The 15,092-nt window shown below is 42.6% G+C and overlaps 1 protein-coding gene across 5 annotated transcripts in view; it reads right to left on the bottom strand.

The window, feature by feature from the left end:
• The window catches only part of CAB39L (calcium binding protein 39 like), a 198,745-nt gene that overhangs the window by 41,134 nt on the left and 142,519 nt on the right, over positions 1–15,092 (bottom strand). For all 5 annotated transcript variants that reach the window (XM_029602855.1, XM_029602857.1, XM_029602856.1 and 2 more), the window contains one exon: positions 11,422–11,481. In XM_029602855.1, coding sequence (XP_029458715.1) covers positions 11,422–11,481 — 60 coding nt within the window. The remainder of the gene's footprint in view (positions 1–11,421; positions 11,482–15,092) is intronic.

Here is a 15,092-nt window from a genome sequence, read left to right as displayed (position 1 = left end):
GTTGAAGCTGTTTAATCTTTTGATCTAAATCTTCTTAGAATTATGAGAGGAGACCAAAGGATCTAAAGCCTGAATGCGATGATATATATCCATAGTAACTGAAAGCAGAGTGGTAATAGATTTCTCTAAAGATACAATGGCACTCCAAACAGAATCCAGAGGATGGTGCTTACTGAATCTTCCCGACGGTTACAAGTCATGCCGCCATGAAAACCAGCCAGTTCTTCCCTTCCTTCAGAGGTGGAAGCTAAAGGTGGAAAATCCTGATGGCCCACGGCCACTTCTGAACTTTGCTGGCACATTGGCGGTAGCAGGAAGCCTGCAAAATGTCCTTCCTCGGCATTCGCGCTGTACAAAATGGAGCCAGCCTCAGCTGCTACATCATCCAACGCAGATCCCAGCTGTCGTAGTGAGTAGCCTGGCCCCGAAATTGCAGAGCGAAGAGGAGGGGGAAGAAGCTACCAGAGCTCAAGGAAGTTAGACTGTCCATGAGCGCAGGAGAATGCTCACCTCCTGCCGCTACAGCGGATGCTTCACCTGGAGATTTAGCTTCTGCTGGCATGAAGAAGCCACCGATACGCTGTTGTATCAGGGCAGGTAGAGAAGGAGCGGAGGAACCTTCCTTAACCCTTCCCTTCCGCTTAGTATGTGGCATAGCAGAGAACCAAGAAAAAAAGAATCACAATGTTTGGAGCTCCACATGGCATGTCTTTCCTCTAAGTCGCCATCTTGAATCTCCTGCGATCACACTTTTTCTGAAAATCGATTGTCTGGTTAAACGCTGCACTTAACCAGACAAACGGCAGGATTTAAAATTCTGCTGGTCTGACCACCTTGGATTTAGCTGGCTAACCTTTTTATCTGGCTAAAAAAGTTAGCTGGATAAGTCCAGGGCAGGGCGAGTTATTCAGTTACATTAGCTGGATAAAGGCTGATTTTCAGAGTTAATCGACTGACATAGGCAGATAACTTTAGTATTGCCAGAAAGCAGTCCTAAAAGGTAGCCAGATACATTTATCTGGCTAACTTCAACATAACCAGGTATATTCAATGTTGTAGTCGCGACACTGAATAACCAAGCAAAGTTACTTAGATAACTTTATCCAGGCCAGTGTCTGAATAAAGACCTGACAAAATTCACTCCATTTCAAGTTCTGTTGTAAACTACTACACTTTCAGAGGGACATTTTCAAAACAACTTCTGCAGGTAAAACAATATTTTATTGCACAGAAATGGCCTTCTACAAAACTTTCCACCCAATATGCATGTATAACACGTTCACACATAATTGTATTTGGACTGAGTGAGGGTGTAGGGTTGGGCAGGGGTTTGCACTTATGGACATAATTTTGCATTTTAAAAAATATGTGCGTAAAATTTCACAAAAAGGTTCTGTACATAATTTGCCAGGTTTGACTGTGTGCAGATAGTTTTGGTGGAATAATTTTCAAAAGAGAATGTATGCGTATACTTTCCTTTTGAAAACTGGTGTAGCTTTTGCACGTATTTGCTGCCTAATTTATTTGGACTGTTACAAAATTATTGCTTTGGGGGTAATTTTAAGACTAGACACATAAATGCAAAGTCTGAGATACATTTTATCCACCAACTTTGCATCAATTTTCAAAATGAAAGAATGCCTCTTGTCACTGTGGTTAAGCTCCTATGCATAGACACCCTATGCATACAAATTTATGCACATATAGGGAGAGCAATTTTTTAAAAAGCTCTTTTTCATAGGTAAAATGTTTTTACTGTAGAAATAGCTTTGAAAATTACCCACTTGAGTATGAAGTCCATTACATTCTTCTATAGAGAAGCTAGGTCTGAACAATGACTCTTACAAGGAAAGAGAATGTAAACTGCTTTTTCTATTTACTCCAGCAGTTTCCTGCTGCTCCTTTGGGCTTCCAGATCAGAACCAGCCTCTACTAGGGCTACAGTGCCATGAGCCTTCATTTACAACTACCCGGGGTTTTCCTCCGTTTTTTTTTTTTTTAACCCACCCTACCCTCTAACTCCAGCCATCATGAAAATCCTCAGGTAGCAGCCATAGTATTCTGGCTCTCTAGGAATCAGAAACAAATGCGCACTTAGGGGTGAATTTTCAAAAGTTCTATGTTGGCACATGTTTAATTTGTAATCTATACCAATCATATTTTTATTTTTGTGCCTTTATGTAAACTGTTGTGATGGTGAACTAACTTGACGGTATAGAAGAATTTTAAAATAAATAAATAAAAATGTTACATGCATAAAAATAAGCATGTACGCACGTGCCTGTACTCACGTATTCCCTATTTTATAAACATTGAAAATACTTTCATAAAAAAGGAGCAAAACAGAGGTATGGCCAACACTTATGCACAAATGTTGCTATTTTAAAAGACACGTGCAAACATTTGTTAGCTTACTTGTTTATTTGTATACCTGCTAATTATCTGGCGTAAGTGATATTAAACGAGACTTTTGTATAGTAATGACTGGGTGGGAGCTCTGGGTGAACTGGGGGAGTTCAGGTTGAAGAACCAGGAAAGTTGATATCTTGAAGAAGGACATTGTAAACTGGTGACCTAATTGGCAAATTGGTTAATTTCATCCACACACGCATACGTGTTTAAAAATTGGCTGACTTCCGAGAGTAAATCCTACTTTACCTTTGCATGTAAAATATGGGGCAGATTTTAAGAGTTACGTGCGCGGCCTACATTTGCGTGTGCTACCCGGCACGCACAAATGTACACCCGATTTTAAAACCTGCGCGCACAGCATTTAACCAAACAAATTCCGAGGCCACTCCAAAATCGGAGCAGAACTTTCCTTCCCCCCCCCCCCCACCTTCCCTTCCCCTACCTGTCCTGCCCCCCAGCCTGAACCCCCCCCCCCCCGTACCATTGTTGTGGAAGTTACACCTACCGGTACGTGATCCCCCGGCCATGGTGCCGGAGTCCTCAGCCACGCCTCCCAACCACACCCCCGGACCGTCTGCCCCACCCCTGCCCCGCGCCCGCCTATTCAGAAAAGACCCGGGACATACACCCGCGCCGCCAGGCCTTTTGAAAATAGGCCCGGCACGCGTAGGGCTTTGAAAATCTGCCCCTATATGCACATATATTTTTTTTAAACAGGTAGGAAATATACACATGTTCAATTCCTAGAAACCTAGAAATGACAGCAGAAAAAGACCAATCGGCCCATCCAGTCTGCCCAGCAAGCTCCCACACGTATCTGTTTCATTATTTTCCCATACTTATCTGTTTCATCTACCAGCAAGTTCAGGGCTCTTGTTGGTAACTGTTTGATTCAAATTTCCTGCCATCCCCTGCCATTGATGCAGAGAGTAATGTTGGAGTTGCATCAAAGGTGAGCATAAAGCTTAATGGTTACTCCAGATCTTGACCTTGCACCGATGCTTGGTTACCCAGACTACACAGATCAATGCCTTGTTGAATGTAAATCCTATTTTCCACATTTCCCCCTACTGTTGAAGCAAAGAGCAGTGCTGTATATGTATTCAAAGTGATGTATCAGGCTTAATTGGTTTAGGGTAGTAACCGCCGTAATAAACAAGCTACCCCCACTCTTATTTGTTTACCCAGATTGTGAAGTTCAGTCCTTGTTGGTGGTTGTCTGAATTTGTTTCAATACACTGCATGTATTCATGCGTAAGCATACATACGCGCATATGTTGCGGGGTAGAGATATGCATATTTTATGTATCATATGTGTGGGTTATGAAATGCTGGCATAATTTGATCACAGCCATATACCCATGCATATGCTACTGCACATTTGTTTGAAAGTTATCCTCTAAGTCTGGTCACTGCACGTTACCACTGTGCAGTAGCGGAGACTCACTCCCCCCACCAGGGTCTATGAACACTGCCTTTGTAATGTCCTGCACAGCAGAAGTCGAGCTCAAGAATCAAACCCAGATTTCTTGCATGGCAGTGCAAAGACTGCCTACTGAGCCCTGGGACCAACCCAGCAAAGTACATTTATATTTTAGGTATAGAAAAGTCTTTAGTGTACATGATACTTCTGTAATAAGTGCATTCCCTTCAAAGGAATCTTTCTTGGCAGGGAAATTTCATAAATTAAAAATTAAAAATCTTCTCTAAACTGACATCACCCATTGCTGTGCTGCCGTGCCAATTGATTCTGAAAGGAATCTATGGCATTAATGACCTGTTAATATTTTAGTATTGAAAAACCTGTGGCTTTGCTGTGATTGGACCAAACCAGGTCACATGAGCAAAACTGTTTCCACTGTTGTCTCAGCTGCAGGCAGAAAGACACCGCTGTCTGTGTCAGCTCGGCATTCAGAGACTCCAGCCTGATCACTGTGGAACTTGGCAGATGTCTAATGGCTGTTGTCAAAACAAGCTTTCCCACCAGCCCTCTACAACTCTCTTTTTCAAATGATTAGAAGAATGGTTTTCAAAAAATAGGAAAAAAACGCCTCTGTTCTACTTTCTTAAACCGACAAACAAAAAATAGTTATGAAGCTTCTTGAAACAGAAGAAAAAGGAACTAGAACTCTTTTTTTGTTTTTCAAATAGAAAAAAATCTTAATTTAGGTGAAGAAGAAAATGAAACAGGCAGCGGAGGAAACCCCCCCTACTGTGTTGGTGACGTTTGGACAAGGTTAGGAGAAGGGCATAGATCTGAGAGCTCAACAGCAGCTGGCTTGTTCAGAGATCAGTATCACAGAGATGAAACTTGCCCAATCACTTAATTTCCTCTTTTTCCCCCATTCTATATGTGTTCTGACAATTTTCCTGAATCTGTAACCTAGTTTCCTGCCTTCTGGTGTTTTCTCATGCCTGGAATTCTAAACGTTACTGTATGCTGTGTGCAGCCATTTTCCCCTGAATAAGAGCTCCTGGCTCTTAAAGCATTTTTATCTGGTGCTTACATTTTGCGCTCAATTTCGCATATGGCTACCATGGCAAATAGATGAGCTCTCCAGTCCTCTTGGATGAGAAAGTGACTTCCAGGGGACTATGACGACTGAAGGCAATTTTAAGTTCCTGTAAGGCATGTTTTCTATCTCTTAGGACATTAGTTGTAACCTTCCAGACAATCTACATTTGATATTGTAAATCACAGCAAAAAGGACAACACATTAGAAAAGTACTCTTCTAGAAAGAGTATTACAGTCATACGCAGGCCCGGATTTAGGCATAGGCAACTGCCTAGGGCACCCCATTTTGAAGGCCTCAAATTTCCAGACCAAACAGGGGTCTGCCTCTTCTTGTATTAGGGTTGTAATCTGGCATAGCTTCAAAGTATGCCACTCTACCCTCTGCCTATAGGCACCAAAATCTTAAATCTGGCCTTGGTGGTATGATCTTCATCTACTCCTTGGGATAGAGTATATTCAAGTATGTTTTCGTCCCAGGATTTACATGAAAGATTTAACAAACCTCTATCAAACTTGTTTGATGGCGGCAGTACACAAGTATAGTATAATTTAACTGTTATAGCTAGGCTGTTTGACATAATACTCCAAAGGTTCTTAGGACATGTACTGGGGTTTGCCAGCTCATGAAGCATTTCTTTTACTGACAGCTAAACTTTTTTTTTTTTTTACAGACATGTTTTTCCTAAAGTGAAAGCATACAAAATAGCAACCTCACCTCTCACAAGTCGATTTAGCTCTGCTCTGTGGCCACTCCATCTGTTTTACATTCCATGTTATCACTGTAGAGCTTTTTTCTGCACAGTGGGCCGGATTTTAATACTTACGCGCGGGCCGCACAGCCACGCACATGTCATAAAATCCAGGGTCGGCGCACGCAAGGGGGTGCACAATAGTGCACCTTACGCGCACTGAGCCCTTGGGGACCCCTGCTGGCTTTCCCCGTTCCCTCCAAGGCCGCTCCAAAATCGGAGCGGCCTCGGAGAGAACTTTCCTTCCGCCCCCCCCCCCCCCTTCCCCCCCCCCCCCCCCACCTAACCCGCTCCCCAGCCCTATCTAAATCCCACCCCCAACCTTTATTTTATAAGTTGTGCCTGCCTCTGGGCAGGCACAACTTAGGGCCCGGCGCACGTAGGGCTTTGAAAATCTGCCCCAGTGTGTCTAGTAGAAATCAATATTTGGCACACTGTGCAAAGAGCTGCACTTTTAAAAGACAAACTTTTTCTTTCCTACATGCACAGTATCAAAAAATTACAGGACTGAACAAAGACCAACACAATATTTTAATGGACAGGAAATTATTTTTACAGGACATGTCTTTTTTTTGTTCATTTTTTCAATGTCCATAAATTTACCCTGGCTTGTTATGTTATATTATACTTGTATACCATCACCCTCAAACAGAAATTTGACCTAAAGCAGTTCAAAGCAATACAATAGTCAAAATACAGCATCAAACTAATACAATACAACAATAAAATACAATTATAAGATACATCCCTAATGTATAAATATATCAGTAAATAATTCATGCACAGCTTCATAATATAACACAATGATACAAAGTCACGGGCTATTTCTTTTGGGAGAGTTGTGTTGAGGAATTATTTAGCTGTGGAGTTAAGGGAGCTCACTGATTTCAAATGTTAAGGGAATATTATTCAGAGAGGTTTTCATGTAATTTTTATTGCTGATTGTTTATTGCTTGTTTGATAATAATGTTTCCGCTTAGCATGGCACTGCCACTAGAGGCAGAATAAAAATGTTTTAATAAATAAATATAGCAATAAAATATAAAAATTGTAAAAATACTTTGCTAACATAAGTACATCAGTCACCTCCCCGACCAGTTTCTCTCTCTCTCATGTACACACACAGGCTTCACACTCCCATGCTCTCTCTCTCACACACACACCCCTCAACCAGTCTCTCTTGCATATGTCACCTTCTTGACAAGAATCTCTCTCTCTCTCAATCACACATGCTGTCACAAAAATGCTCTTTCATTTTTACACACACAGGCTCCCTTACATACATGTTCTCTTACACACATGCTCTCTCTCACATATACATACTCTCTCTCACACACACACGCTCTCAAACACATACACATAAGCTCGCTGGCTTGCTCTCACTCATGACCCCACTTCCCCCACAAATGGCAGCTGCAGCAGCAGTGTCCTCCTCCAGCCTCTGCAGCCCAAGAAAGAAGAATCCCATTGGCTGTGAGAGGCTAACGCTTCTCTGTCTCCTGTGGTGAGCTATGTCTCCTTTTGGTCTGGGTCCGCAATACTGTCACTAATTCTGAATGCAACAAGGTCCTCTCTTCTTACCGTATTCCCCACTGTACATCACTACTTCTTCTTCCGGGCCATGGGGGCAGGAAGAAGAAAGGGCCATATTGCTAATCTTGCCAGCTTCCACTAACACTGCTGCCATTCCTGCCCAGTGGAAACAGCAGCAGTGTTAGTGGAAGAATGTCTTCTTCTTACCGGGGTAGAGGAGAGGGAGGGAAGAGCAACCAGGGCAGTGGTAAACTGGGAAGCCACAACATACCTGCTCTTGCTTGGCAACACACCGGTTGAGAAACGCTGGCCTAGATGACATCCAACCCCTACTCTCAAGGCTTACTCCTCTGATGGTCCTATCTTCAAAATCTAAGGAAGGAGGAAGGCAACATTCCTGCTGCCTCAATATTAAGGAAATACAAATACTGGCTGACCTCATTTTATAGTATGCTCCTCAATGCAGTACGTTTACATGTACATCCTTTGGAAGCAAACAAAGGAGCTAAGATGGATAGATTATTACTATTACTTCTTTAAATTTCTATAGTGCTACTAGAAGCTATACATTTCTTTATTATACATAGTGGGGACCATTTTCAGCCATTACCTGCTAACTTTCTAGCCACCTAACAGGGTCATTCATCAAAATGCGTTATGTACGAACAGCATAGTACACCTTGGTGAAGATTTGACGTCTTTTGGAGTGAGGAAAGTCTCACAAAGATGAAATTTTGTACTATGTTCTCTTGCCTTAGATTGATGGTACCCTGTTATAGAGTCCATCAAGCTAGGGTGAGAGAACATAGTAGAAGTTTCATCTTTGTGAGACTTTCCTCACTCCAAATGACATCAAATCTTCACCAAGGTGTACTACATGCAAAACTGGCCCCTAAACCACCACCAACACCTCACCTCGACCTATTCGATGGCCTTCCTTTAGAGATATAAATACTTCACTACTATGAGGGCCTTGTAGATATTCTCGCTCTCCTCTCCCTCTTTCTGCACAAGACGTGAAAATTAGGGATTATCGCACAATACCATGTGAAGCGGTAAGTTACCATGTGATGTGATAATTCTAAAATTTCCCTAAGCACACCTCTTTTTCTGAACAGCAATATTTTTATTGGAAAACATTCTAATTTTATACATTTACTCCTGTTATCAAGAGATTGACACTCATGAACTCTGTTCATTGACCAGTTCACTCTCAAATGTACCCTTCTCCTCCACTGCCAATTCCTGATACTGCGCTTTATGACTGGCTGTGCTGTAAGCCTGGAAAAATTTCCTGAGTCAGTGTGTTGTGCTCCTCTCTGGCCGTATTCAAATCCAGTTTAAAAACTTTTAGAACATAAGAACATAAAATATGACATACTGGGTAAGACCAAGGGCCCATCAAGTCCAGTATCCTGTCTCCAACAGTGGCCAATCCAAGTCACGAGTACATGGCAAGTACCCAAACATTAAATAGATCCCATGCTACTACTGCCGGCAGCAAGCAGTGGCTATTACCTATTGATTAACAGCAGTTTATGGCCTTCTCCTTCAGGAACTTATTCAAACCTTTTTTAAACCCAGCTTCACTAATTACCTAAACCACATCCTCTGGCAATGAATTCCAGCGCTTGATTGTACATTGAGTGAAAAAGAATTTTCTCCAATTTGTTTTAAATGTGCTACTTGCTAACTTCATGGAGTGCCCCCTAGTCCTTGTAATATCCGAAAAAGTAAATAACCGCTTCACATTTATCCATTCAAGTCCCTTCATGATTTTGTAGCCCTCTATCATATCCCCCTCGGGAGTGTCTTCTCCAAGCTGAACAGTAGAGATGTGTATCGTGTGATCGATCGTCTTAACGATCGATTTCGGCTGGGGGGGGGGGGGGGGGGGGGGAGGGAATCGGATAGCCGTGGTTTTGTTTTTTAAAATATCGTGTAAATCGTAAATCGGTGGAGGGCGGGAAAACCGTCACACTAAAACATCCCTAAAACCCACCCCGACCCTTTAAAATAAATCCCCCACCCTCCCGAATCCCCCCAAAATGTCTTCAATTACCTGGGGTCCAGTGGGGGGGGGTCCAGTTGTGATCTTCCACTCTCGGGCCACGAGTGCGTTGATAGAAAATGGCGCCGGCGCCATTTTGGTTCCTGTCCCCGACGTCACGAGCGTAGAAGATCGCTCCCGGACCCCCACTGGACCCCCAGGGACTTTTGGCCAGCTTGGGGGGGCCTCCTGACTCCCACAAGACTTGCCAAAAGTCCAGCGGGGGTCCGGGAACGACCTCCTGCACTCGAATCGTGTTGCCGTAATGAAAAATGGCGCCGGCCATATGGCCGGCGCCATTTTGCAGTACGGCAATATTGCCATATGGCCGCCGCCGCCATTTTTCATTACGGCAACACGATTCGAGTGCAGGAGGTCATTCCCGGACCCCCGCTGGACTTTTGGCAAGTCTTGTGGGGGTCAGGAGACCCCCCCAAGCTGGCCAAAAGTCCCTGGGGGTCCAGCGGGGGTCCGGGAGCGATCTTCTACGCTCGTGACGTCGGGGACAGGAACCAAAATGGCGCCGGCGCTACCTTTGCCCTGTCATTTGACAGGCCAAAGGTAGCGCCGGCGCCATTTTCTATCAACGTACTCGTGGCCCGAGAGTGGAAGATCACAACGGGACCCCCCCCCACTGGACCCCAGGTAATTGAAGACATTTTGGGGGGCTTCGGGAGGGTGGGGGATTTATTTTAAAGGGTCGGGGTGGGTTTTAGGGATGTTTTAGTGTGCCGGTTTTCCCGTCCTCCCCCTTCCCCTCCCCCTGATTTACGATTTGACGATAAATCGGGGGAATTCCTATTAAATATCGCCTCTAACGATTTTTGATGATTTAAAATATATCGGACGATATTTTAAATCGTCAAAAAACGATTCACATCCCTACTGAACAGCCCTAACCTCTTTAGCCTTTTCTTATAAGGGAGCCGTTATCATTTTGGTCGCCCTTCTCTGTACTTTCTCCACTGCAACTATATCTTTTTTGAGATGCAGCGACCATAATTGCACACGGTATTTAAAGTTCTTTTAACCCTAAGCACTTCTCTACAACAAACGCATCTTCCATAGGCTTTGTTTGTCCACCATCTCCCTATGTTACTATGCCTTTATGAGACTAAGGAGGACTGTCTCTTTCATGGGTCTGTACAGCACTGTATACCTCTAGTACCACTTTAGAAATAATAAAGCGGTAATAGTAGTAGTACATGTGACCTGATATTCACACCAGTTTTACAGCAGCGAAACACCTATGTTCCACTGAAAATAAAGTTTGCCTAAGTATACATTAAGGCCGATAGGCTAGCACAATTTAAACTTTTCTTTTAACAATTTTTTCCCGTATTTAATGCAAAATGAAATGGAAATACACATGGTCGCAAGCTTGTTCTATCAGTGGCTCCCAAACCTTTCCTGGGGAGACCCCAACAGTCATGTTTTCAGGATACCTACAATAAGTATGCAAGAGATAAATGTGCATACAGTGGAGGCAGTGCATGCAAATTTCTCTCATGCATATTCTTTGTGAATATCCCAAAAACACGACTGGCTGGGGGAGCTCCAGGACAGGTTTGGGAACCACTGGTCTAGATGATTGCTCCATAAATACAGATGCCATAACAACTATCTGATCAAATGGTCAATATGGGGGCAATTTTCCTATTGTGAGCTTTGGGGTAAAGTCCACAGGTACTTTTTACCCAATGATTTTGCACCAAAGTTCTAATGGAAAGTACACACGCACCTTCCAGCCTTTCATACTTGCTTTTTATGTTGGTAGAATTTTTAGGGAAAATAATGCCCAGATTTGAAAATACCATCTACGCATGCTATCTTTTGGGCCTGGCCAAAATGAGCCCCTGGGAATACCTTCCCCCAATTGCAGCTAAAAAATACATATGCTGTGGAACCCCATGTGCATTTCTGACTGGAGAGAGGCAGGGCACTTTTCAGATAACCAATGTACTCACGTACATGACTTTGAAAACTGCCCTCTATAAAAAGAGATAGCATAAAATATAAGGGCTTAAACAAATTTAACAAAGTTATATAGTGGATGTTAGCAGAAAGAGACCATCTGGCCCATCTAATCTGCCCAATTTATTGCAAAAAAAATAATAATCATCAGACACTGACATGAAGGGTTAAATCAATTTGTACTTACTGTGTCATAATTTTGTTCAAGAAACTCAGCTACTACCAACTTGTGTCTTGTTAGCAAATCCTGCAAAAGAGAAGAGGCATGAAATTACTCAGCTGACTACAATTTCTAAACTTGCAGCTTTGCTTTGCCCAAGTAGTGATCATTTACTCTGTCTTCAATTCTATAGCTTGAGACGACTGCACTTGCTCTTTTAGGAACAATCATTTTAAGCTTCACTTCAGATAGCACTCAGCCTCTACAAAGCCATGACAGATTTCTTAACTAATGAACCAGAGTGGCATATGCAGAAATACATGAAGATTGGCAAATATAATGGCGGAGATAATGAATGAAAGATGACAATGAATAAACTTACATAATAAGTAAAAAAGTAAAACTAATAATAATTATAATTATTTTTAGATTTCTTAACTAGTATTTTGTGAATGTAACCAAAGAGAGAACCTTTTTTCTAAAATGCATTTTCACTCTGCCACTCTCTTGGGAAGAAGAGAGGTCAGAGAAAAGGTTCTGTTGTATGGTGCTCTGCTTAGCCCGCTATGCTTTTCAGCTTTTCTACGACTTACCCAAATTCCATTTTCAAACTAATGGTTGCTATTTTGCTTGAAGGAAAATAATATTTTCACTATAAAATGTAAAGAAGAAGCTATCCACTTATTTACATATTATACAAGATCAACATACATTATAATGCATAAAAAAAAGCTCTGTTAAAGGAACAGGGAAGTCCTTAGATAAATGTACAAAATGCAGGAGATTCAGAGTTATGGAAACCTTCTTACACCTACAGATAGATACAATTTCGACACTATCATTACATAAGAAATAATCACAATTGGCTTTGTATTATATGAAATGCAAAAAAGTTAGAATTTTTCTCACAAGATTTTATAACATTGACCAATAATGTAGGAGTTTGATTCCAAATAGTACCATCAATTATGAAATACATCTCAGATATGCTAGTGGTAACAGATTCTCTAGGGCTAGTTTCTGTAGTATTCATATTTTTCTACCACACAAAAAGGGTTTTGAGTTGAAACAAGCATAAACCAATCAGGAGAAAGTCACTATCACACCATGAATGGTTTTCTTTCATTTCACATTCTGAAGGTGTTAAATCTTAAGAAAACCAGATGACATACGTGCTGAGAATTCACCAAGGGTAATCTGAATGATTCAGCTTTCTAGAGTTCTGTGATGGATTGTAATTGGAAACAGAAACAAAATTCTCATATTCTGTATTTAATTAACCCTCATTAGCTAACCTTGTTGCCCTATCTGGAGGAGTACAAGCTCAGAACATAAAGGACTAGCAAATGTCCCAACTTTCCAATGGTGTCAGTAATGCTATGAATATTGACCAGGATGTAGTGAGACAACAAAAAGTCTCTAAGACATTGGGGTTTTTTTGGCAAAGCAGTTTCTTCCTGTTCCTTTGGGTTTCCAGTTCAATTGTAACTGGCCTGTACTGGAACCATAAGCCTGAATTCATCACTGACTGGGTTTTTCCCCATTTTATAATCCTTCACTCATCTAGCCCAGCCACCACAGTTCTTGGCAATGGGACAGAGACAGCAACTCCTTCCAGAACCCAGTTCGCTTCCACCCTATATTTGGCTACTAAATGTCACTGTTGTAGAATGATCACGACTCCCTTCCTTCCTGGCTCGTCTGAGAAGCAGAGGTCGGAGCTCAGAACAGGGCTGACCTTGGCAAAGGGGGAGGGGGAAGGCCCCCTTTCCATCTGGACTTTGAAGGGGGAAGGGTACCCTCACCTCCAGGGGTTAGGGAGCATGGGGCAGTGCCTAGTGCCGTGTTAGGGGATCTAGATGCTTTGGCAGCCCCGTGGCTGCAATACTAGCCTGCCCATATCTTTTTTCATCTTTGTTGGGAATCAGCCTGAGACAGCTAGGCCTTGCTGCCAACCTAACTTTCTAGATAGCAGCTGGAAAGAGAAGCAGGAGTGGCAAGACCATAGGACTGATAATAGCCATGAATATGGAGATACCATGATGATTAGTCCAACAGAAGGAGAGAAGAGAGAGGCTTGTTACTGGGTTGCAATGCCAGTCAGCAAAGCAGGAAATAGTAGTGGGAGCATAGTGGATAGCTCCCACCATGATCAGCCTTGTCTCGCCTGCTTCGTGGAACTGATGTTGGGGGTGGCGCTACTGTGGCGGTGCAGGGCCCTGGTAATCAGTTCAATTTGCATGCCCCCCCCCCCCCCCTTCACCTCTGCTGAGGAATCAAATTCAGCTACCCCCACATGACAGACCGCAGCACTGTCACATATCCGCTGGGCTGGCCCTCAGATAATGTTTTGATGCACCTGCCAGACGTGAGTGTTAATGTGCCTCCCAGGCTCTGATGCGTAAGGTGCTGAAATGCCTAGCTGCTTCTGGCATGCTGATGCACCAGTATGACTCCATGGACACATGGTACTAAGGATCACAACACAATGAAGGTCAAGCAGTATCCAAGCATTGATTTGTCTGTGCCCCTCCATGGTAATATAGCACGCTATGAATATCTTGAATACATCAGTGCAGCAGCAAATCTTTCATGGCAATACTGTATCAACGTGTACATCAGCCGTGATCCCCCTGGTGACAGCGTGTCTTGGAAAACTTTCTTCATAATTCCATAATTTTACACTTTTTTTTTTTGCTAACCTTGCATGTGCGACGTTATGTATGCTGAGCCTCCAACCTTTTAAAAATCTTACGACTTAAAAGAGAACAATTTTCAAAGTGATCTCCATGGGCGAGAAGTATTTTATCTGCATTAAATCGGCTCTCTGAAAACTTCCCAGCCCCACATGCAAACTTTCAGCCACACTGAGAGGGGATGTTCCTGCAGGACGGGGGCCTTTTATGTTGCCATCTACATGCACACTTGTTCTCTCGCATTTTCAAATCTTCATGTGCGATTTTCCAGCAAACTTCCTCCCTGCAGAAAAAAAAGAGGTGCATGTGACCATGCACACTTTTGCTGGGAGAACGGGTGCAAAGCTAACAGATAAAAAGCACACGCGTTCTTTGTCCCAGTGCAGGCAGCTTAAGAACTGCCTCCCCAGACTTTTAAAGCACCAAGTGGCACTACTTGAGGCTCACCTACGTAAGGGTACAAAGTCTGGCTTTCAAATTCTGAGTGGTTGTGAGATAGATGAACGCCAACGAAATCAGGAAACATTTTCAAACTGAATATTTTTTCCCCTTCATCTCTCTCAAAAACCATTGAACCGGTTTTCCTAAAATTTGATATCCTACGAAGGATTCAGATTTGCACGTGCCACAAAATGCTGATTTCTCAGTGAAATATATACCTAAACAATGAACATAGCATGAACTGAAAGGTGAATTCAAAGGAGGACATTTTTTACATTTTCAGGAGATCACAAAGGGAGAGAGCTATGACTATGCTAAGGGAACTCCACTGGTTACCTGTCCATCTCCACAATAACATTTACATTCTTGACAATTATATTTAAAGCACAGAGATCCAAATGGCCCTACCTATTTAAGGGACAGGTTGAGCCGGTACAGCCCCTCTGGGGAGATGCACTCTAGTTAAGAGTCTCCCTTATCTGTTTTTAAAATGTTACTATTTACTGAGTTTGAAACAAATTATAAGAGTCTCTTTTTTCTATCCCTTCTGTGCATGAATTG

The sequence above is a fragment of the Rhinatrema bivittatum genome, chromosome 5 (genome assembly GCF_901001135.1).
Source record: "Rhinatrema bivittatum chromosome 5, aRhiBiv1.1, whole genome shotgun sequence".
Classification (NCBI taxonomy): domain Eukaryota; kingdom Metazoa; phylum Chordata; class Amphibia; order Gymnophiona; family Rhinatrematidae; genus Rhinatrema; species Rhinatrema bivittatum.
The sequence above is the reverse complement of the archived record's forward strand: the minus strand, read 5'-3'. Positions and strand labels throughout refer to the sequence as shown.